The sequence below is a fragment of the Microcebus murinus genome, chromosome 6, assembly GCF_040939455.1.
Source record: "Microcebus murinus isolate Inina chromosome 6, M.murinus_Inina_mat1.0, whole genome shotgun sequence".
Taxonomy (NCBI): domain Eukaryota; kingdom Metazoa; phylum Chordata; class Mammalia; order Primates; family Cheirogaleidae; genus Microcebus; species Microcebus murinus.
The window spans coordinates 40,129,186-40,154,793 of NC_134109.1; the positions used below are offsets into that span (position 1 = coordinate 40,129,186).

At 38.0% G+C, this 25,608-nt stretch overlaps 1 protein-coding gene across 5 annotated transcripts in view; it reads right to left on the reverse strand.

Annotated features, from left to right (window-relative positions):
• Positions 1–25,608, reverse strand: part of DAAM1 (dishevelled associated activator of morphogenesis 1) — a 166,944-nt gene that overhangs the window by 51,443 nt on the left and 89,893 nt on the right. For all 5 annotated transcript variants that reach the window (XM_012785657.3, XM_012785654.3, XM_012785655.3 and 2 more), the window contains exon 4: positions 2,846–2,917. In XM_012785657.3, coding sequence (XP_012641111.1) covers positions 2,846–2,917 — 72 coding nt within the window. The remainder of the gene's footprint in view (positions 1–2,845; positions 2,918–25,608) is intronic.

The following is a 25,608-nucleotide window of genomic DNA, read 5'->3' on the forward strand; positions in this document are numbered from 1 at the left end:
CTAAGTACACTGAACCTCACCTTACATCCCTCTTCCTTGGGAAAGCATGGAGACGCTACATACCAAGACAGCCCAGTCCTTCTAGAACCTGTTAGGCTACACTCCTTTATTATACTATTTTTCACTCTTTAAAAGCCACAGATCACTCAGGAGTCCTTTAAAGAACAAAGCTTTCTTGTAATGAGGCTTTACCCAAAGTAACTGAACTTGTTCTACAAAAGGCTGGCTTCACAGATGAGTAAGTGCTTCAGTTCTCGACCTGGACTGTTTATCAGACTCTGGAGGCATTAAAGAAAACAGATGCCTGGCCCCCACCCCCGGGGGCAGGGAGGTGGGATTACCCAGCCTCTTTCACATGCCACAGGGTTTTAAAAATCAAGCTAGTAAGAGGCAAATTGGAAAGGAGTCTTTGGGCTGAGACTGATAGGTCTAAATTCCTAATTAGTTGACCACTTCCTAATTAGATGACCTTGGGCAAGGTAACCTTTCTTAAATGTCAAAGACCTTATCTATAAATAGCACTTACAGCATAGGGTGCCAGTAGGATTTAAAACATGTAAAGTGCTGCCTGTCACGTGAGGCACACTCAATAGCAGTAGTCACTGTTGATGCTGCAGACAATGGATGATGACAATGTGGACAAATGCCCCTTCAACAACTGCCTAAAGAGAGAGCCAAAGAGTCTATCTGCCAGGCCACAAAAGGATTTTGAGGAACTGTGTGTCTTTCCACTGCCCCAGGGACAATGTTTTAAGGATTTCTGCTGTGTGTTGTCAGGAATTCTCCAGTATAGATATCAGGGATTAGGCAGAACTATGCAAGGAGGTGGTAGCAACAATATGGTGAGAAAAACAGATATCCCAGCATAGGGTTTCTGGTCTCATCAGGTCTCCTTGTTCTTTTAAGGAAGCAGAAGTTTTGAAGCCTCATTAATTCATGGGCTGTTAGTGCCTTTTACCTTTGACCCTGGGAAGATGCTGGCTCAGTCCTAAAAGGAGCACTAGAAAGCTGTTAGGCGTCTGACACATAAAAGATAGCAAAGTCACTGACAACTTAACAGCCTTGTGATTCTCCTGGGAAGAATTTTGGATTAGGAACCAAATGTGCAGTAATTAAAATGCAGAGACTCAAGAATGTGGCAAAGACTAGTCCAAGGATCTGGACGGATGAAAAAGGAGACTCTTGAAGAAGGGCCACATTTAGGCACATCACACACCCTGTAGCACAGGAATGAGCCAGGTCTACTCCAGACAAGGCAGGGATTAAGTCACTAAAGGACATATTAATTTAACTGTCTCAATATTTGAAAAAATGAAAAACCATAGTACTTAGTAATTCTCCATTTATAGAAGGGAATTAACAAAGAAGCAACTTCTCTTGTTAGACATCAAACAACACTGACTTGGAGAGATATTTCTTTTTTCTTCCCCAAACAGCCAGGAGCAAGAATTCAGAAAATAGCCATTACATGTAGGAAATGTAAATGGATCCAAATTATTATTGTTTAGGTGGATGCACAGAAAATCCCTGTGGTTATTAGAAATCTCACATTCTGTTAGCATATTCATACGAATGCTGAGGTCACCCTTTGCTCATTTTTTGGCATTGTGTAGGATGCCTTGAATAAGAAGGATATGGTTGTTATTTTCTGTCCTTTTCTGCTATGTGTTTAGACTAGAAACCCTTGGGGCAAAAACTTATACAATTATTATTTATACAGCCCTGTTCACATTTACCAGGTTGTTTATTATTCACTGTATGACAGCAAAAGAAACATCTTCAAAGAAAAAGCTAAAAAAAAGAGGAAGTTACTAAAAGTCAAGACCTCTGAAAGTTTAGCAAATGCATGAATAATTCATATATTCAGCTTTTAACTTTTGCTGTAGCAGCAGAATATTAGACAATTTGAAATGTTTGCTTTAAGTGATAAGAAATTAATTCTCCATAAGGACTCTGGAGAAGGTGGGAAAGAGGTGGAGAAAAGTATTATGGAAGCTACCATCTACTTGGACGTTAAACTCAAAGCTGAATATATGGATTGACTCTTAAAATTATGTGTGCCCCTGAGGCAAAGACTGTGTTCTACTGTGGGCAACCTCTAATTTTTATCAACAGTGACAGGATTTAAGCTACTAAGGGCTCAAATCCTGTTCTGCTGTGAATTTTAGCCATGAGCAATGGGTGCCCCTCAAGCTGCTCAGAATGTTGACATCATAGAGACATCCCTGTGATCAAAATTCATATCCTAGACATTGAGAATACATTTTAAACAATTACTGAACCAAAAATCCATGTATCAAAGATTTTCCAAGGGCATCTCAGTGCCATTATTATGTCTTTTCATTAAACCACTTACTCCATAAATTCCTTATGTATTATAAAAGAGTATCCTGGTCCCCTGTAAAGGCAAAAAGCCAGGAAATAACAAGTTCCCAATATGAAAGAAAATGAGAGGAGTACAATGAAGAAACAGTTTGATCATACTATTTTTAAATGGTTTAACTTTTAAAATAGTGCTGCCATAACAAAGCTCCAAATGATCAGTAAGAACAATTGCACATTAAAGTTGAACACTAGCCAGATTTCAGATTATGTTTCCTCTTATAACATTAAGCTCAATTATATTTTAGTGTGTGCTGATTTTATTTAAAACATACTGGAAAAGTCATTTTGCCAAGTACCACTCCTGTCCTCTTTCTTTCCTCAACACTGAGTGTTTATGATGGAGTTTGGAAAGGTAATGACATTTGGTAGGTCTCAATCGAATTTATTGTGCAACTGTGTACTAATTTGGTACTAGACTTGCATTTTAAACTGTGTGCCATAGAACATAAAGTATACCTACAGCAGCCATGGAATTGAGCTGATCGATGTAGAATTCAGGCCAGCTTGTAGCTCCCTTGTTTTCTTCCTGGTCCTAAAAAGGAAGAAAAAAAAGTGACATAGTACCAGATGTATGCACAGCAGCCAGAAGCACATCTGACTTGCAGAGCACCTAGACAATGGCCCACACAAGCCATTAGATGACACTGGGATAGGAGATATTTATTTTTAAAGGTTAGCTTTAAATCATCAGACAGTCCACTTGACCAGGGTGGTCTTCCCAGTCCTGTTTCCACAGAGAGCACTGAAATCTCAGTTAGGTGATGGAGGAGAATTTAAATGGGAACTCAGACACATTGTGTTGTGAAGCTGTCTTCCCCAGGGGCGCAATGATACTGGGAAGGGCACTGAGGACAAATGATCTCTGGGTCCTGTGTCACACTGGCAGAAGTACCGCTAGACAACATACCTGCCTTAGAATAACCATGTGATTCAGCCAGTTGTTAACTGGACTTTTTCAGTTTATTCAGACTCCAGGAAACAGTAAAAATTTTGAAGAAGGGTTTCATCTGATGTGGCCCAAACCAGGTACTGCCTCAGATGAAGAGGTAGAATAAAGCATGACATTAACTGGAAGACAGTCAAATGGACACACATCCTCAATGCTATGACAGCTCAAGAGTTTGACAGAAAATGTAGCACCTCTGAGTAAAAAACAACAGAAACTGGGGGAATTTGGGAACCCACTCCTAAATCACCCTAGCCAGTCTTACACCTCACAGACCAAGGTGACCTGGAGCCAGCCCCTAGGTCCTCTGGACTTCTGTGGATGGGAGATCTGTGCTGGCCTGAACCCAAACCTAAAAAAAAAAAAAAAAAAAAAAAAAATCTGTCGGCTGTGGCCTTTGCTCCACTGGAGCATCGAGCCCATCAGAAGATGGCATGTGGCCAGCGATTCCTATGCATTTTTGCACACCTATGTGACTGCGAGTCATCTGTGTGATCAAATAGACCTGAAAGGGAAAATGTCAGCTATGCTCTAGCTTCACTGTCAGAGAGCATCTCAGTACCATCAGCATCCCTGTCCCCGTGGGGAAGATGCTACGCCTTGTACATGTAGCTGCTGCTGCTAACAAAGCAGTTTACTGCCCGCTCTGTTTTCACATCTCAGTTAGTAAAGCTCTAAATATTGGTGTCCAAATCCCAATCCTTGGGAGAGTGGTTTCAAGGTGGGGCTTTTAATTTCAGGCCTCTATTGTACCTCAACAAAAACTCTCTATGCAAATCTTTCCAGACAGGACTACACAGGTGGGATAAAAAGAAATGTAATGTCAAAAGCATTTTTTTGAAATTAGGGGGGCACAACAAGGGAGCAAAGTAACTGTTACTTACAGTCCCTTAAAAGCTGGCAGTAACTGATATCTGAACCCAGGCAGTTGTGTGAACTTCATCTGGAGACTCAACAAGCCAGATCGTGGGGACAAAGGCTACGGCAGTGGCTTTGAAGTTGGACTGGATTACACTTTCATGGTTTTCAAAAGTTGAGGAAATCTGATGACATTTTAGGAACAGCCTTTGATTATAATTTAACATGTTACTAAAATAGCTATAGTGGCAGTATAAATGCTGAATCCTTATTTCCTCTTAAAAAAAGGAGTATTAAAATTAGCAAAACCCCACAGTTACCAATGTATTTAACAAGCCAAAACTCGCAGTGATAGTCAATGGTATTTGGACCTATAATAAAATAGAAGGTGCCAGATCTTTCCATTCCCCTGAACTAGGGAAAATTTCCAAAACTAAACACAAAATCAAGTCGCATGTCTGTGGTGCCACGGGAGCCTATCTGCTGTGAGCTTAATATTCATGGTTACAGAACAGAGACCGTTTTAGAAACTGAAGTTTAGTATATAGAGAGAAATCTTTACACTTTGGAAATGTTTTAATAATACAAACAGATTAACAGTATACCTAGATACTGTAGTCAAAATAAGGGGAAGAAAGTTTCATTTTTATTTCACATGCCTCAGTGCTGAGAAAAATCAAAGGAGCTGAAGCATATGAAAGTTTTTTGTCAATGTACTAATTGTTATCCCTCTGTTACTGGGGGCGATCCTCAGAGTTCTTTATTTTGGCACTACATCTCGTTTCCCCTGTGCAACCCTGGTCCTTCCATACAGATGTGTGCTGCGGTAGCCAAGTGAAACTCCCATCTGTGAGCCAAAACTCCCTCCTACTCTGCATGGCTTTTTAAGTGTCTGTAGATGTGTGGAGACATAGGTCAGAAAGAGATGAATGCAGTTGTTCTCTGGCAGGGAGAGTGGGGAAATCTGAATATTAATTATTTTATTATTTCTCTAATCCAACTCTTCCTGTTTCCTTCAGAGGTTGATGGACATTTATAAGGGAATATTCATGGACAAGATTTCCTGGTGGAGGCAGTTCACCTTTGATACTTCACCTGCACTGACTACTGTTTTAACCTCTTTTCTAGGTTGTCTACTTTGCTCCCATTATCCCAAATTCTGGAGGCAGGGAGGGCCCTTTGCTAGAAAAGGGAACTTGTATAGCACAGAGGACCTTCAAGAACATTGATTTTTTTAAAAAAAAAAATTATCCAACTCATTTACAAAATAAAGAAATACAGTCTTTCTAATCTCGCTTCATTTCCAAGTGGCACATTTTCATTCTGGATCTCTGATCAGTAGCTGGTAAAAAATTCCAAGAGATCCTCTACTATCCCATTTAAATTGCACAAACGTACATTTATTTTTCTCAATATTGCTTTGCCCATAAGAATAAATTTTGTATCATTTCTTAGTTTTCACTCTTCCTGAGGGAAATATTCACAGCTATATCCCAGATTCACCATCATCTCTGTCATCTCCAAACTGTCTGTGTTCCACTTGTCTAATCGTCAATAGACAAGCATTTGAATCCTTAGCCACTTACTAGCTATGTGACTTTTGAGCCGGCAAGTTAAGTAAACTCCTTGTGACTCAGTTTTAGGTTCCTTATCTGCAAAATGGGTGTCTACTTCATAGGGTCTTTGTGAGGATTTAAAAAGTTAATAAACATAAAGCACTTGGAATTCTATACACAGAACATGCTCAGTAAATGTTAGCTATGATGATAATGACACTACTGCACCAGAGTCTCCAGGTAAGGCATTCAAAGTCCTTGTTCCTGAGACTAAAAATTGGAGCGACTACTTTGGAAGTAAATATTGGTAGTAACTGCTCATATTTAAAGTGCATATAACCTTTGGCCCTGCAAATTTACTTTCAGGAGTTTAGTCTATAATTACATATTCACACTTGTACAGATATATGATCACAAATACTTTTTACTGTAGTACTGTTTGAATTAACAAATGATTTTAAAAAGGAAACAAATATATGGAGAGGGGAATGGTTGAATAAATTTCTATGTAGCAGTAACAAAGAATGAAGTAGAATTATCTATGATATTAAAAATGACCAAACATATTGTCAAGAGGAAAATGCCTCACAATATTATGCTCCATTTTTAGAGAAAAATATGTGTACACTATACACAAACATTTCTAGGAATATAAATAAAACTTAGTAATGGCTATCTCTAGGTAGCAAAAGGACAAGTATTTTTTACTTATAAGCTTCTATGCAATTCAAATTTTTATTTTACCAAGAATATACACTATTTTCACAATTAAAATAGGAGTAAGTTTTAAAGTATTAAGTATTCTGTGAGGATAAGAGTTTTGCTTTGTCTTATGTTCTGTTTAACATGAATTGTTTAGCATAAAGACCCTTCAGCATTTGGGATGTCTCTGTCCTCCACTCCTGGGACACCCCTCCACCTCCTACAGGAAATAATTAAAAATATTTCTCTACTAATTGTCTTCACTCAGTGGATTTTCTATTCCTAAAACACACTATAACCCCAATATCAACTCTTTATGCAAACAAAGAAACCGTGATTTGGAACAAGACTTATGTACCCAAAGCATGCTACAATTTTCTGTTTCTGTACTTACATATTTGGAAATTTGTGTGACAAATGATTTCTTTGCAGCAGTTTAAGTCTTTCATTCATGTAAGTGGGACTCAAAATATAATTATAAAATCAGATCTTTAAGTAAGATGAACTTTTGAAATTACCACAGGACATTTTCTCAACAGGATTATTTCCCAAATTATAATACGTTAATACTGGTAGAGTTTTCCTTCAGTTTAAGATGCTCTTAGTAAGGCCCAAAATAGGCTGAGCAGAAGGTCAATCAATTGGAAGGGACATGCTCAGTGGCTGTTCACTAGACCACAAATCACAGGCTGAAACAATGCTCACTTGGCCAATTAAAGCCATAAATCTCCACGTGTGCTGTTACAAATCCATGAGGTTCTCAGATAGTATTTATCAGAAAAGACACGCTCTTTCACTATCCAGGCTGGCTAAAAATCTAGCAATGTACAATAGTACCATCATCTCAAAAACAGCAGAGATATATTAAGGTTTAACCAAATGAATTTCAATAGCAGAAGAGTATTATTTCAATATGACTTAAAGTAAATTTTATTCTGATCATTTTCATTACAGGGGAAGGTAACTAATTACTAATAAAAATCTATTCTATTTGCAAAGAAAATGCTATTGGAAAATTCAAGTTAACTGTGATCATATATATTAATAGGATCAAGAAATTCTATCCCTTGTAATGAACAAAATAGTCACCTCATTGCATTACATTGTCACTACTATTCTAGATATCACAGCCCCGGCCCCACACACCAATGAATACAACACATGTTAAAATAAGTCCACTCTATACCTAGAATTTTTATAGAAAACTAAGCAGAAAGAGGCAGACAGGTCAAAATAGTTTATTTTGTTAGGTATATCTCCATGATGAGTGACACCTAAGAGAACTCAGATGACAGGGAATGGGTACCAATGTGAGCCCAGGTCCAAGCAAAAAGGAAGGAGGAACAGAGAAGATAGAAGATGTAAAAATATTTGTGGGAGGCCTTGCTAATAACTTGTGCTAACTTTCCCCTCTGGCTCAGTAATAGTATAAATAGCATCTTCTCAAAAGATGGCCCTGATGCAGTGTGAAACAACCTGGAACAATGAAGGGTCAGCAAACTTTTTCTGTAAAGAGTCAGACAGGAAATATTTCAGGCTTTGCAGATCACATAATCTGTCATAACTATTCAACTCTGCCATTGTGTAGTGCAAAAACAGTTATAAAGTGTTTGAAATTTGGCCAATAACCTGGACTTTTTCTAGAGAAGCACTTGACTTGCCATGCCTACAAAGTCTACCTTCTTGCCAAGCTCACTGCTCCCTGAATGTAGTTTAATCCTACTTTTAAAAATAGCATAGTATGTAAAAAATGACTATAGTGCCTAAAGCAATTGCAGATTCAATGTAAAATATCAATGTCATTTTTCACAGAATTAGAAAAAACAATCCTAAAATTCATATGGAACCAAAAGAGAGCATGAATAACCAAAGCAATCCTAAGCAAAATGAACAAATCTGGAGGTATCATATTACCTAACTTCAAATTATACTACAAAGCTATAGTGACCAAAATGGTATGATACTGGTATAAAAGTAGACACATAGATCAATGGAACAGAACAGAGAACCCAGAAATAAAGCCATATACCTACAACCACCTGATCTTCGACAAAGCAGATGAAAACATACACTGGGAAAATGGTACTCCATTCAATAAATGGTGCTGGCTGGGAAAACAGGAAAGCCACATGCAGAAGAATGAAACTGGACCCCTATCTCTTACCATACACAAAAATTAATTTGAGATGGATTAAAGACTTAATTGTATGACTTGAAATAATAAAAATTCTAGAAGAAAACCTAGGAAAAACTCTCCTGGACATTGCCCTGGGCAAAGAATTTATGACTAAGAGTACCAAATGCAAAAAACCAAAAATAAATGGGACTTAATTAAACTAAGAAGATTCTGTACAGCAAAAGAAATAATGAGCAAATAGACAACCTACAGAACAAGAGAAAATATTCACAAACTACACATCCAACACAGGACTAATATCCAAAATCTACAAGGAACTCAAATCAGCAAGAACAGAACAACTCCATTAAAAAGTAGGCAAAAGACATGAACAAATATTTTTCAAAAGAAGATATACCAATGGCCCACAAACATACGAAAAATGCACAACATCACTATCCTCAGGGAAGTGCAAATTAAAACAATAATAAGATACCACCTTACCCCAGTAAGAAGGGCCATTACTAACATGTCAAAAACAATAGATATTGGCATGGATGTGGTACATTTACACGCTATTGGTGGGAACGTAAATTAGTACAACTTCTATGGAAAACAGTATGGAGATTTCTCTAAGAATTAAAAGTAGACATACCATTTGATCCAGCAATCCCACTACTGAATATCTACCCCAAGAAAAGTCATTATATAAAAAAGACACTTGCACTCATATATTTATTGCACCACAATTCACAATTATAAAGACATGTAATCAACCTAAGTGGCCATCAACTGATAAGTGCATAAAGAAAATGTAGTATATCATCTATCTATCTATCTATCTATCTATCTATCTATCTATCTATCTATCTATCTATCTATCTACACACACATGATGGAATGCTACTCAGGCATTAAAAAAATGTCTTTTGCAGCAACCTGGATGGAACTAGAGGCCATCATCCTAATTGAAGTAACTCAAAACATAAAACCAAATACTGCATGTTCTCACTTAAAAGTGGGAGTAAAACTATGGTAAGCATGAATATGCAGTGTGATATAATGGACATTGGTGACTCAGAAGTGGGGAGGGTAGGATGGGGGGGTGAGGGATAAAAAATGACCTATTGGGTATAACACTATTTGGTTAATGGGCACACTAAAAGCCCAGACTTCACCACTATACAATTCATCCATGTGACAAAAAAATCCACTTGTACCCCTAAATCTATTGAAATAAAAAGAAAAAAAAAATAACAAAATAGCATAGCATCTTTAAGTTCTTTAAACCCTAATATTTGCCTCCAATTCTTTCTATCCTGTTCTTTCATTGGGGAAAGAAGAACTAGGAGGTCCACAAACCTGGGCTCCTGAGACTCTTGCTTCCCTTACTTCTTCCAACACCTACATTTAATCCCTGGTGGCGGGCTAAAACTATATCCTATAACTGAAGCTTGCCAAAGAAAGGCAGTTGGTTTCAGAAAATAATTCTTCTGTTGTCACATTTCAAGATAGCCATGTGGTCCCTGGGACTGCCAATCCTGGTTACATTTTTTGGCCACTGCCACAAATATATATCAAGTGCATCTGTTGCCAAAATCCGGCTGGGCCCACACAAAGAATGATTACAGAACAGCAGCTTGTTCATCTGCCAGAAATCTAACACCTCCTCCTAAGCCTCAGAATGTCAGTCATTTTTCCGGAAAGACTGGAGGATGACTTGTAGTGACAATGGCTTTCACATTTAGCATTTGGAATCATGGAATAAACAACCTTTCCCATTTTTCCTAATGTTATAAAATACCTGCATGTTTTTAAGGAAAGCCATCACAGAATTATATGACAGCTGGTCTTTGACCTTAGAGACAACCTAGTCCAAGTTTCCTCTCACAGGGGTCCCTTATAAGGTCACCAGCAGGTAATCTATCATCTGCTCTTTGAATAGGTTTCCAGGGGTCCACAATCTTTTGGAACTAGCACTCTCACGAATTCTTAGAAAATTCACCTCATACTGGATTGACAGAAGTCTCCTTATAACTTCAAGCACTTGTTGGCCTTAGTTTTGCCCTTGGGAACTACATGGAATAAGTCTAATCTCTCTTATGAACTACAACCCAGCAACTATTTAAACAATGTGAATAAAGCATATCCTCCCCAAATACTCTCTTTACCAAGCTAGAAACTCTCCACTGCCTGTATAACACAAGTTTATCTCCCTCAATTCACAAATAAATCTCAAATTTTCTGTAAGTTCATCATACCCTCACATCCAGTATTTGCAGGGATAACTCAAACAAATGTATCTAGTTCCTATGAAAGGGATCTATCTTCTCACATATTTGTAACAATGATTCACAATTCTAGGCAGACTTGACTGAGAGGGCATCTGGAAGGTTTCTGACTGAAATGTCTCTCCTAAAAGAAACAGCACAAGCTCTCGCTTTCCTGGTAGTCCACACACAGGTAACGTTTATGACTTAGAATAAAAGACATTTGTCATGAGAAGTAGAAGTAAACATGTATAGTCCTTGTTTTATTAAGTATACATATTTTCACAAAGTTGGTCATAAACTAAATAGTTAAACTGATTTTCTTATTATAAGACTGAGGATAATTTACTTCTAAAAAGTAAATCTAAGTTGACAGAATTGAAGATGGGTGAATAGGACCTAGTTCACCAGCTGCCAAGACATTTTGTGGGAAGTTAAAGTCTCTAGAGTGTTGTTTTTCACACCTCTGGGTTACACATTTGCTGTCCCTGCTCTTCTCCTTTATATCCATCCCTTCACACATCACAGGAATTTCTTCCATGCACGCATCTTAAGCCCGACACCTCCTCTGACCTCCAGAGCTCTGTTCCCTCCCTTCTGCTGATCTATGCAGGTATAGGGACTAGTAAAGCAAATATAAAATGTCATGTTTTCCCATAGAGAGCCTCTCACTATCATATCATATACTCTAAAATATACTTCAAGACTGCAGATCATGTAGATAAGTTAGCTCCTCTTTATCAGTTCTCTAAGTTGAAAATTCTATATTGATAAAGGATAATTTTTTTAAAAGGTAAAAGCATGGAATGAATTCACATCAAATATTTTATTGAATTTATTAATAAATGAGGGACCTTGTAAGAGTTACAACTGGTTCAAAAAAGAATCCAAAGAGTGGACATATGATAAGCATTATAAACGTTGGAAAAAATTTACAAATATGTTTGTTGGCCATTATTCTGTCTTCTTTTGAGAAGTTTCTGTTCATGTCCTTTGCCCATTTTTTGATAGGGTTGTTTGATTTTTTTCTTGTTGTTTTTCCTGAGTTCTAAATAGATTCTAGTTATCAGCCCTTTATCAGATGTGTAGATTGCAAAAATTTTCTCCCATTCTGTGGGTTGTCTGTTTGCTCTCTTGAGAGTTTCTTTGGCTGTGCAGAAGCTTTTTTTTTTTTTTTTTTTTTTTTTTTTTGAGACAGAGTCTCGCTTTCTTGCCTAGGCTAGAGTGAGTGCCGTGGCATCAGCCCAGCTCACAGCAACCTCAAACTCCTGGGCTCAAGCCATCTTCCTGCCTCAGCCTCCCGAGTCGCTGGGACTACAGGCACGAGCCATCATGCCCGGCTAATTTTTTTATATATATATATGTATTAGTTGGCCAATTAATTTCTTTATATTTTTATAGTAGAGACGGGGTCTCGCTCAGGCTGGTTTTGAACTCCTGACCTTGAGCAATCCGCCCGCCTCGGCCTCCCAGAGTGCTAGGATTACAAGCGTGAGCCACCGCGCCCGGCCTGTGCAGAAGCTTTTTAATTTGATCAGGTCCCATTTGTTTATTTTTGTTGCTGTTGTGATTGCCTTTTGGGTCTTCTTCATAAATTCTCTGCCTAGGCCAATGTCTAGAGGAGTATTTCCAACATCTTCCTCTAGAATTCTAATAGTTTCACACCTAAGGTTCAAGTCTGTTACCCAGCGTGAGTTAAAATTGATTACATTGATTACAAATGGTTACAAAAAAGCAACCATTTCTCCCTCTCTATTTACTTTTAAATATTTAAAGGTAATGAAAAAAATTAATCCATGATTCTGACTATGCCTCAAAGCACCACTGCAAATTTAGGGATGTAGAATTTTATGTGTAATATATTTAAAGAAATTATATTTAATACTTAAGAACAAATCTACTTATATACTGCAGTATCTGTTCAAATATCTTTGTGCAGGACAAAAAGTACTGAGTACACTATTTTTCTTACCACATCCTCAAAATCTCTACACTCTTCGATTATATGCTTCAATTAAATGGAGTAAGAAATGAGGCCAGTCACTGAATCAAAAGAACACTTCTATAAACTTCCACTTAAAGTAGAGAGAGAAATCATTAACCAATTATTTACTTACACATCTCGAAACCAGGGATTTAGGCTGAAAATTCAACCAGGACAGATACACTGGTTTCTACAAGATGTATTAACAAGTCCCTGCATAGCATATACTACTTCACAGTAACAGCAACCTGGAGGCAGAACTATCCTATCATGATAAGCAGGAATGTATTTGGAATAATGTCTGACTAAAGATTTCTAACCACCAGAACAAGTCTAAAATAAAATTTCCAAAAAATGAATAAAATAGAATTTCCAGGTGTTCAAAAGGTTGAACAATTTACCCTTGTGATATAATCTATTAAAATGCAAATACAAAAAAGAAATGAAAGGAAAATACTTCCAGAACAGAGAACTTGACTGTATGATAGCTTTCCATGTAACCACAGTATTTTAATAAACTTATGCTCAAATTATAAAAAAAAAAAAAATTTACAAATAGATGTAAAACTGGTCAGGAGGGCAATAATCAATTGTGTCAGACATAATTTGCATTTCAATAAACAAGAATCATTGGAAGTGCTATCAATTTGGTTTTTTTTAATAATTTACAAATTTCTGAAATACCTCAAAGACAATGAAAAAAAGTGGAGATAACTCTGAAGAGTGTAATAAATAGGTTATACAATAATTTTTCCTCATTTCGATATAACCACAATTTAACAAAATAAAAGATGTATGACTAGTACTTCTTGGTTGAAGACGACATAATCTATAAAAGTGTAATGTGGAAACCGAGCTGCCTAATACTCTGCTCCGGGCTCCTCGTGTCTAAATTGCCCAAATGCTCAGGCTTGCCCAGAGCTCTTGTTCAAGAATATATACCCCATTTGGACCACTTCACCTTAATTCTGCTTTTGGTGTCTTATGTAGGCTGCATGGCATGGTTTCTCTTTGCTCATCACTGAGTGTCAAAACTTGAGACCACCGAGCTCCTGACTATTCCATTCTATCTCCCTTGGAAGGGAGCATTGGTCCTCAATCCTCACCCAGGAATTTCTTGGTCAGGTATTTGGGTGACCACTAAGGCTTCCTGTGCTATTCATCAAAAAAAGCTGTGAACTCAGTGAGTTTAAATCTTCCAGCCAGAAAGGCGGCTATACTAAACCACTGCTGCCTAACGGTTTGGTCTGGAGCTGGATGCCATGTTAGAGTAACACATAGTCTACTAAATCTCCCAAAGACATGGTCGTGTTTTAAAATCTAAATACTTACACAGACAGCCTAACTCTGCAGCAGTACTAACATGATACTGCTGAACAAAGGACTTCTCTAGTGCAGGACAGGAACAGAATCCCTCTTTTTATCATGCTCATTTCCACAATGCTGAATTGAATCTACAAAGTCATTTGTTTTCCTTCTCATTCTTTTACTCATCCAACAAATGTTTACTAAATTCTATAATAGGCTAAGCATTGTTCTAGGTGTTGAAATTTAAGAATAAAAGAATAAAGTACACTGCCTTCCTTGTGAGGAATTCTCCATGAACATGAGACATAAGCACTTAGCAAATCCTAGATTTACATGTTTCCAAACTTTAGAGGTGAGAAGTTCTTAGAAGATCCCAAGTTTATTCTGACAATAGGTTCTAAGTCTTTGCAAGTGTAGCTGCAAAGAACTATACCTACTTATACTCTTCACTCTTTCTTCTCCTCATGTTAAAAAGAAATAGTCAAGTATAATTAACTCTCCTGTATTTTTAATAAGCCCCATTCTTTACCAATGTATCTTTTATAAGATAAATTGCAAGCATTCCTGAACTTCCCTGGGAAAAATGCTTTGAAACACATCCTTGATAGCACAAAATGCACATTAACATTTTCTACGAATCACAAACTTCATTTACACTGGCAAAAATCATCAAAATTTTCTGAAAGGCTAGAATGAAATAGCACATCAAAAATAAGTTATTGCATATTTAAACAATAACTAAAAGAATGGAATTGGAACATTCCTAACACAAAGAAATGATAAATGCTTGAGGTGATAGATATCCCAATTACCCTGATTTGATTATTACACATCGTATGCCTATATCAAAACATCACATGCACCCCATAAATTATATATACAACTATTATGTACCCATAATAAATGAAAAATTTAAAAAGCCAAACCAAAAAACCAAACAAACAAAAAACAAAAATAAATCAGATTTGTGCTACTTTTTAGCCAGCAATAATTTTTGTTCTCCCCAAATCACACACCCCAGAAAAGCAGGAAAAGAGTGCCACTTTAAAGAGATCTGGTCACTTTGTGGGGGAAGAGTAGCAACAACAATAACAAGGAGAAGTGCAACAACATGACTCCATTTCTGAAAGAGTTCAAAGCTATCTGCTCCATCTGTTCCAATAGCCTCTTCTTTCCTGAACAAGTCTTGGCTGACTTTACAGATTTGAAATCTTACAGTTATATGCCATAGGATTCCGGGGTAGGGGCAGGGCAGAGAATGCATTTCACGTGCTGGTATATCTAAGAAAGCAGCCATAATCCTTACCTAGAACTAAGAGCTGAGATTTTATAGTCTACTTCCCAAACCATGAGACATTTATTTTATTTATTTTAACAAGTCATTACTTTGGCAAAGCACTTCACAGTATGGCATATGACTGAAGCCTAAAATTCTCAATCAGCACAACTCTAACATCTGAAACCAATTTTATATGACAATTTCCCCTCATTTTCATGGCAAAGAAAAAGAAACATTCTCCAATTATTATTTTCAGAAGTGATACCACCCCACATTCCCCTGCAGGCAGGCACTCTGCCTATGATGCAATGGTGTGCAATGACATAAAACAAATTATTTCTACATAGCTTGCTAAGAGCCAAATCTTTGATCTACATGTCACCATGGACTGTTACAGATCCAGGTACAATTTGGTCCAGTTGGTTTGTAAATTAACATGTTTGGACACACATCACTAAACCCTTATGCAGTGTGGAAATGCAAGCAGTGGTGTCAATGGCCTTTGCTGCCTCACATCTTGCTACCAGATTTGCTACTACCAGACCCTCCTTTCAGAATGTCATAAAGCAGGTTTTGATGTTCTATAACCTGCCCTTGGGAAAACAATCATAGTGTGTTCATGATTTGCAATATAATGCTTAACAAGGAGGCTATAACAAGAGAGGACCCTTTGGTAAACAGTAATTAAACTAAGAAGATAATCAGGGAAAATAGGAAACACACAAAGGCATATTCCATGCAGGGAAGCACCCTCAAAATGACTGAGAGAAATGCTAATACAGGGTTAATTGTCCCCTAGAAGAGTCATAACTGTATTCCTGATTTTAAGCCATCATGGACTCTACGATGTTCTACTGAATTAATGACAGCATTTTGGGCAAAGAAATAAAGAAAAGCATCATTTAAAACTTACTACTGTATCAGGAATATCTAAATATGGAGACATGGGGAAGTACATTTTAGAAACTGAGAAAACAAAATGCTTTTACTTTGCATGGGGATAGCTAAGAGGATACCATCTTAAGTCGGTTCAAGTCAAATGTTGCTCAGTACCACACTGAAGAATAACAGAGAATTTAAGACACTGTAATTTAAGGGTGGGATTCTTCAGTAGGCTTTCTATTGTAACCCACATCTAGTGCCACAAATTACCAGGTTCCTGGAGTGTAAGGAATTTTGAGAACCCCAAATTAGAAGTATTAGTGGCACATTGTAACTTACTCTGGAAGCTCCAAGGTTCTTCCTGCTTTTCAAAAGGAGAAATCCTGGAATGCATCAAGAATGAAATGGATTCAATAGTATTAGGTGTGATTGAGCTATTCAGTGAAAAAATAAACGCACGTAGGAAAGGCACAGGAAAAGTGTATTTTGTTCTTCTTTGATATATTTTCTAAAGGGGACATTTCATTCCACTGATGTCTTTCATAAAACTACCTCCTGGAGTTGGAGTTGGTGAAGTCAGTCAGGCTTGTAGTCATCTTTCTGTGAAAGTAGGTATCACAGCACATGGAGAGTCTGCTGAGAACCAAGAAGAGGCCCAGGGGAAAAGCAGCATGGAACATGCTACTTAAATCTGACTATAGGGCCATGAGGAGTCCTCAAGGACAGGGATAGCAAATATTTGCTACATATGCCACATTCTCCACTAAGTGTCACAGCAAGCATTGCTAATCAATTACCACACTATTTCTTATGGAGACCATTCATAACCTCTGAATGCTTCTCAAAGTGCTCCAGGCTTCCACCCCCAATTGTTCAGAGTTAGCAATCAAGATGTTTAAACCTTCTTGCCAACTTTGCTTGAGGTTACTCGTACTCCACTCTCTAACCAGGGCAGAGAGCCACAATCCTAAGGAATGCTGTAACAAGGGTATGCATTGGTCTGGCATGTCCCCTGTGCTGCATGTATGTCCCCTGGGGGTCCATTGGGGTCCAGAATGGACAGTGACTTGTGGATTCTCAGAGGTGAGATACAGCAATATCCCTCTCCATCAGAGATACAGCTGTCCCTGAGACCACTTGCTCAGGTTACCTTGCCAAACTCACTCTGGGTTCCTTGGAACACTGTAGTAGTCCATTTTCATTCTACTGTAATTCTGCATCTGTAGATTGCAGAATTTTGGAAACGAAATGGAGCTAAGCCCATGTACTTTAACATGTACAGGAAGGGGCTCAAAGGGCCTCGCATAGTCATGAGCATTATAGAATCTTGGTTCCACAATAGTACTGTTGGTTATGTGCTCTAGGACAAAGATGGGGTGCTCCAACACCGTCATGGACTCCTTCCCACCTCTGCAATTATACACCATAGAATCTGTCCTATACCAAAGCCATTAAAAAGAATCTGCTTAAGGATTAATAATTTGGGGGCCACAGATTGGTATTTGTGAGATTTGTATTTGTGGTATTTGCCCTCCCAGGGCTTCCATTCAAAGCCAAAGCTCCAGGTCTCTACAGTGACTGGAGCCAAGCCAGGAGTGTTCTTCCCACAATATGGCATCAATGTAGGAATGAGTGACATGTGCCCAGTAAACACTTGCCCCCACTTGAGGGGGGAAAGTAGAGCTTCACAAGACATACAACCCCGTGACTCCACAATAATTGGGTTATCCAACAAATATCTCTTACTTTTTCTCAACTGTATATTGCTTATTTATTTTTTATATTGTTTAATTGTAAGTGAATACAAAGAAGGATTGTTCTTCTCCTACCCTCTTCCAGCTTGGTGTTCTCCAATTACAGGGAAAGCAAGACCTTGAGTAAATAGATGTTACTCACTGGAGAAATCCAAGTTCAGGTTGACTATCCCCTTTATCCAAAATGCTTGGGATGAGAAGTGTTTCAGATTTGGGATTTTTTTTTGGGGGGGGGGGATTTTGGAATATTTGTATTATACCTATTAGAGTTCAGCTTCCTTAACCTGAAAATCCCAAATCCAAAATGCTCCAATGAGCATTTCCTTTCAGAGCTATGTCTGTGCTCAAAAGGTTTTAGATTTTGTAGCATTTTGGATTTGGGGATTAGAGAAACTTAACCTGTATTAAGAAGCACAAAAGAGAGATGGTATCCACAAAGCAGACACAATTCACAGTTTTTACAGTGCTGTAAAGAACAAAGGAAAGGGGAGGGTAGGAGGAAGAAGGGGAAAAAAGAACAAAGCAAATTATTTATAGACTGAAGAATCAACAACCCCCAAATCCATGAATTGACTTGTCTAGAAACTAGCTCAGAATTTAGGCACAAGAGATAGATAGCAATTTAAACCCCATCAAGGAGGAGGGGACAGTCTCAAAGTTTTTGTAAAGAAGTGCTCAAGATAAAGTTGTTCTATTTATAGGAAGAAAAAGAGACCAACTTTGTGATTCCCAGCCACCTCAATCTGCTGGCCTGTGCAGACAGGCTGATTCTGCACCTGTACTTTAGTCAGCAACCAGGGAAATGGCCAATGCCTCAGAGGAACTTCCTGTGTTCACTGATGGTATATATCAGCCAAGAGCTTGCTAAAAATGGTAACATAATTTGCTTGGTCTGGAACTGAGGCTGCAAACAGGTCTGGAAGGGAGGAAGAATGAAGCATGCACACAGAGCATTTGCTTTGTAGTCAAACCAAATAAACACAATATTGAGTGAATTGTCCATTTTTATATACTTCAAATATTTTGTACTTTACTATGGATTTATGGGTATTTGAATGGAATGCTTTTCATTTTCTAAATGTTGGGTTTTTGTTTCTGTTTTTGCTTTTAATAAGCATGTTCTATACCAGTAATTTTTATTTCAATTTGATTTGTGAGACACATGGGGGGAAACTGAAGAATTTTCATGACAGTTTCTTATACCAGAAACATTCAAACTTGTATAAAGTGATTGATCAGAGCAACAAGATAGTAGTTCCCTTCTCTCAGATAGCACTGAATCTTCAGATGGTTGGCAACTAATTCACTGCAGGTATAAATTATTATAACCACTTGGTAGAGCAATTAAAGGTGAAAATGTTCCTATCAAACAACTCAGTAACTACATGTCTAGGGGTCTAGTCTAGCGATCTTGAACATATGCACAGGATACTCATCATAATACTTTTAAAATAGTAAAAAAGTAGAAATAAGCATTGTCCAATGGAGATAAAAAATAATTAAATTGTGGCATATTTGTAAAATGGAACATAGAGCAGTTAAAATGAAGAAATAGTATATATTGTTTATGAACATATACACACAGAGTAGGGTCATAAATATATGGGCAAGTAAAAAAATACATACCATCTGCAAAAGAGTGGTCACCTTTGGGCTTCAACCATTTTTTTTTTTTTTTTTTTGAGACAGAGCCTCGCTTTGTTGCCCAGGCTAGAGTTAGTGCCGTGGTGTTAGCCTAGCTCATAGCAACCTCAAACTCCTGGGCTCAAGCAATCCTCCTGCCTCAGCCTCCCAAGTAGCTGGGACTACAGGCATGCGCCACCATGCCTGGCTAATTTTTTTCTATATATATTAGTTGGCCAATTAATTTCTTTCTATTTTTAGTAGAGACCAGGTCTTGCTTTTGCTCAGGCTGGTTTCGAACTCCTGACCTCAAGCAATCCGCCTACCTCAGCCTCCCAGAGTGCTAGGATTACAGGCGTGAGCCACTGCGCCCGGCCTTCAACCATATTTTTAATGTTTTATTTCTTTTTAAAAAAAAATGGAGATGAATATGGCAAAATGTTAGCATTTGTTAAATATGCATAATTATTGTATTTTGTACATTTAAAATTTTCCTAACAAAAAGGAAATGATCAACCAGAAATAATAGTTTATCCCATGGCTTTAAGGGAAAATTATCAGAGGTTTGTTAGTTTTCTCTTTTAGAAATTTTGAGAAATTCCACTCCCAGGTACATACCCAAAAGAACAGAAAACATGTCCACACAAAATTTTGTACATAAATGTTCACAGCAGCATTATCCATAATAGCTAAAAAGTATGAACAACTCAATTGTCCATAAACTGATGAATAAGTAAAATAATGTAGTATATCCATACAATGGACCATTATTTAGCAGTAAAAGAGAATGAAGTACTGATACATCCATCCATGCTACAACATGGAGGAAACCTTGAAACCATTATGCTACCTGAAAGAAGACAGTCACAAAGGAGCATGCATTATATAATTCCATTTATACAAAATGTCCAGAATAGGTCAATACAGAGAGGGGGAAGTTTTTTTTTTTTTTTTTTTTTTTTGAGACAGAGTCTCACTTTGTTGCCCAGGCTAGAGTGCCATGGTGTCAGCCTAGCTCACAGCAACCTCAAACTCCTGGGCTCAAGCAATCCTCCTGCCTCAGCCTCCCGAGTAGCTGGGACTACAGGCATGCGCCACCATGCCTGGCTAATTTTTTTCTATATATATTAGTTGGTCAATTAATTTCTTTCTATTTTTAGTAGAGACCAGGTCTTTTGAGAATGTCAATTTATTGGAACCTAGAATGTCTGCTAATTAGGTTTAAGGCTTCTAACAGTAACAGTATTTGCAAATGTGCTGAAACATTCTTTTATTATCTCCCCAACACTGAATTTTGTTTTGTTAACTTAACTTCAGAAATAACACAGCCTGAACGCACTATTGAATTAATAATGCTGCAACTTCGAGCAAATTTTGTGGCTGAAAGGGGGCATTTGTAAATCTATCTCACTTCGACCTATTAACTTACTTATTCGTAAAAAGTGGCTTGCTTAATGAAACCTCTTGGTGCTGTGTCCTACATAGGGATTTTTCCGCCACTGAAAAGAGCAGTAGCAATGTTTTCATCTAAAAATACTCTTGAGTCCTCTTATTTCAAAACCAAAGCTATTCATTAACCACTTACCTTTTCTAGGCAGCAGAGTAGGAATTTAAATTTTATTTAAAAAATGGCTCAACTCACACAAGCCCACTATCCAGACTTGACTTCAGTTGGTGTTGCCAACTGTTTGCCAGGCAAACCCAGTCAAGTGAGTGTCTCCATGGGCTGGACCTGCTCAGCTGGGTGCTGAGGCAGCCTGGTGGGCATATGGATGAGAGAAGGAAGAAGTGTGGTACAGTCTGACTTTCTCTGGGCCTCAATCTTCCTAAACATAAACTAAGGGTGCTCATGAAGTCAGGTTTAGGGCCCTACTCTGAAGATAAGGGACTATATGTTGCTCACCATTGCCCTAGAACTTTTGCCATAAATGGACCTGCCTTTTACCAATTTTTTTTCCATTTTCATTCCTTTATGCCATTTACCAATTTCTGATGCCGATGATAGCAACTTTCTTGCTCACTTCCCTTATCTACAATATAGCCTCCTAAATTACTATCTCTGCCTCTGAAATGTCCTATGGTTCAACACTTTTTAAATCCTCTTTACAGTCCTGAGAAAACCAGGCATCATCACTTAAAAATATAAAAATGAATCCCAGGTCAGCATACAGGTTAACAAGCAGAAACTCAGTTCATAGCAATGTTACAAACATAGTTTCCATCATCACCACTGACTATGGCAACAGCTAACCTGACCATGCCCCAAGCTCACTGATAATGACTAAATCATGTCATCTCACTTAATGTTCTTCTCATTTTACAGAGGAGGAGAGAGAAATTAGAGAGGTTAAGTAATATGCTCCAGGTCATGCAACCAGTGGATGGTATCCTGGCTTCTCAGGTTACCCTTTGGATGGCCTTTAACTACGCAAAGTATTTCTCATAATTATTACTTGGCTTCTATTTGCCTTAGAAAAAACAGTGTCGCACATACATTATATTACAGTTTAGAACAATTATGATGGGCAAACATAATTTAGGAAACTTGCATGCAGATCCCTGGATTGAAAGGCTTTTGGAGATGATCCATCCCAAGGGAGGACTCTACAGAACCAGAAGATTATACCCCAACAGAAGGCTCCAAAACTTATCCACGATATTTTAGATTTATTCAATTCTCCATGTGCTAAAGAGGAAAGATGAGATATGTTTTGGTTCAATCTATGGGCACATTCACTTTCTGCTGCTTCATTAAGGAGGATGGGCACCTGCTGAGAAGCAACATTTATGAAAATGTGCACTATGAGCTCAGGACCAACCTGGATGTTATAAGGCAAAAGTGGTAGTAGGAACAGCTGGAATCACAATTGGCCAGGCTGGCAAGGAAAAAAAATACCCAAACTGGTATCATTAGATGAAAGGATTACAGGAAGAGGAGGCAAACAAATACTCAAGAACCAATCGTCCTTTATTGGGACATAACTTTGGTTTGACTGCCAGAAGCAGAGGATCTCTGAATGAACAGTATTTTACACTTCAAATCTAAAGTTCACTGTTCATTTTTATAGCACTGGCTTTTGTAACAAAAAGAAAATAAAAAAAAGAAGATGGGTCACCAGCTTTGAGAAGGTACCCCTTCTCGGGCAAGGGCAATGAGAAACACGCCTCCAGTGGGATTCTGGGCAAAAAAACGAGGGAAGCTCAACAGGGCCAAGATCATCATGTTTTCAGAGTCACTGCCTACACAGACAGATGGTATTAAAAACATCCAGGTGGCTTGTGAATTCATCTTTGTTTTAATCCCCTCAGGGAAAAGAGTGGATGGGACAGGGAGCCTAACCAACTCCTAGTGGTCCTGCTTCTTTGACCAAAACCTAATACAAAATACATCACATTCATTTTTTAAGCAGAACAATTTTATTTTTTAAAATTAGGAAATAAATATTTCAAGGTAAGAAGGAGAATAATGTATACAGAAAATGTGGTAAGTATTTGTATAAAGAAAAAATCACCCACAATCCCACCTAACAACTATTTGTCCACCTACCTCTCTATATATATTTTTGCAAACTTTTGTTCACATTAATTACAAAGTTTTACAGTAATAACCCCTTATCTGTGGAAGATAAGTTCCAAGACCCCTCACCAGTGGATGACTAAAACTGTGGATTAAATAGTACCAAATCCTATGTATACAATGATTTTTCCTATACATATATACCTATGATAAAGTTTAATTTATACAAAAGGCACAGTAAGAGATGAATAACAAAATAGAACAATTATAACAATATACTGTAATAATCGTTATGTGAATGTAGTCTCTGTCAAAATATCTTATGTACTATATTCATCTATTTTTGGATCTTGGTTGATCACAGATAAGTGAAGTCATGGAATGCAGAACTATAGCTTTTTTAAAAAACCTTGATATTACATGCTAAGCAGTTTCCCATGTCATTGAAATTTCTATGGAAACATGACTTTTCATTGGTTACAAGATACTCTGTTGTGGATGTGTACCATAATATGACTGTCCTCCCTTAAGTTGTTTACAATCATTGGTTTTTAGAGACAACACTATGAAGAACAGCCTTGCATATAATTCCCCATCTGCATCTCTGATCGCTTTCTAGAAGAGGAATGTTTCAGGCTCTGCATACATATTATCAAATGGATTTGGTCCCCATCTGCAGATCAATCAGTTTCTCACACGTAGGCCAATGTTCAAAACATTTATCAACTGGAATAGCCTGAGCATCAGTGAATTAGAACCAACAATGCAGTATGAGAATAGGGCCCTGTGGTCCTGCGCTGTGCCATGCCAGGAGTGAGCCATTCAGTCCCTGAATCTTGGGGGAAGAGCCAGATTGGAAGGGTGATTTTTTTACTGGGAGGGTTTGAGGGAACTCTGCTTTACCAACTGGACATTGGTAATATTTTGACAGATAATACAACTTTACTGGGGCATACTGAATAGGGCATACCCGGTGAAGCTGTTCAATAGCCTGTATTGGAATTTTCACCTCACTTTCTCTTTTCCAGGCCGAACAAACCTCAGTTATTTTAAGTCTTTCCCCACAGCGTCTTCATTGTTCAAAAGTTTAAGCCTCTTACAGATTTCTCCTAACAAGCCCTACAAATTGAGTTTAGGAAAGATCAGCTTATGTTAACGGTCTAAAGTTGCCCCTTATGCAATGGCAAAAAGGCCAAAGAACAAATACAAATCAAAAGAGAAGGTGTATAGTACATGTAAACATAGTTCAGATAATGCAAAAGGAGCCAGTTTCTAGATGACGGGATGAAAGTAGGACATCAACTCTCATAGGCGTAACTGGTGATGGGTCCAAGTAGTAAAGCAACCATCGTCTTAGCCTCACACACACCCACAGGTGGGTCACTCCTTCTCTGTGTCCCTACCAGAGTCTGTCTGCTTACTCTACCATAGAGTGTATGACAGACTTGACAATCCCTTGACTTTATCTGCTTCTCTTATCAGGACCATCTACTCCAGGCTTATTTGTTTAGTCATCCTCAATCAGCCAAGTGTCTGCCCCAGAGAAGATACCTGATACACACCTAATAAATCCCACACCAACTTGCCCTTCCCAACTGCATTGCTTCACTGAGTGAAATGCCAGATACTCAAAACTTGTTATTTCTTACTGTTTCAGATTGGGATTATATTCAGATCTTCACCCTCAACGCCAGGGAATATGCAGCTAAGATAGGGAGTTTCAGAGCCCGCAGAGTCTAGAGATCCTGGTTGTCTTGCGGCTACTGTGCTTCCCTTATGTGGTCTTTAGATAGGTAGGAGGGACAAATAGACAAATTTCATTTCTAATTATTACTGCTTCTGCCATTTTCTGTGGCAGAGCACAAATAAGAGCACAAATCACATAAGAGCACAAATGCCAATTTGAACCCATCATCGAATTGAAAACTCAATGGCAGGAGACCAAACCAGGTACTCCTAAAGAAGTCTAAAAATAGTCACAGAAGCCTAGTTTTCTCCCTTTTACTGGCTTCTTCCCCCAAATCTTGACATCTAACAAAGTGGGTCCCTGAAAATCCAATGCTCATTCTACTGTGTATTTAATCAACCCCAGTAAAAGAGAGAAGAGGACCTCTAACTTCTTTTCCCTCTCAGATCTTTAGGCCCAATGTCCGGCCACTGCCTCTCTTCTCAGTCTACCCACAGTAGCTTCTCATTAGGGCACTGGGAACAGCTAGAGGACTGATGTCTCATCACACCTCTTCATGTTCCAGCTGCTTTGTTTGACAGTTGTGTAGAAAACTGATAGTTTCTTTGTCTTTAATTCCACTACTTTAGCATATGTTCCTTTATATTTCTGTTTTGATCAAACCACTCCCTCCTTGCACTACAAACACAGGAGGGCCTGAACTGAAAGAACTGCATCCTGATGATCACACACAACACAACT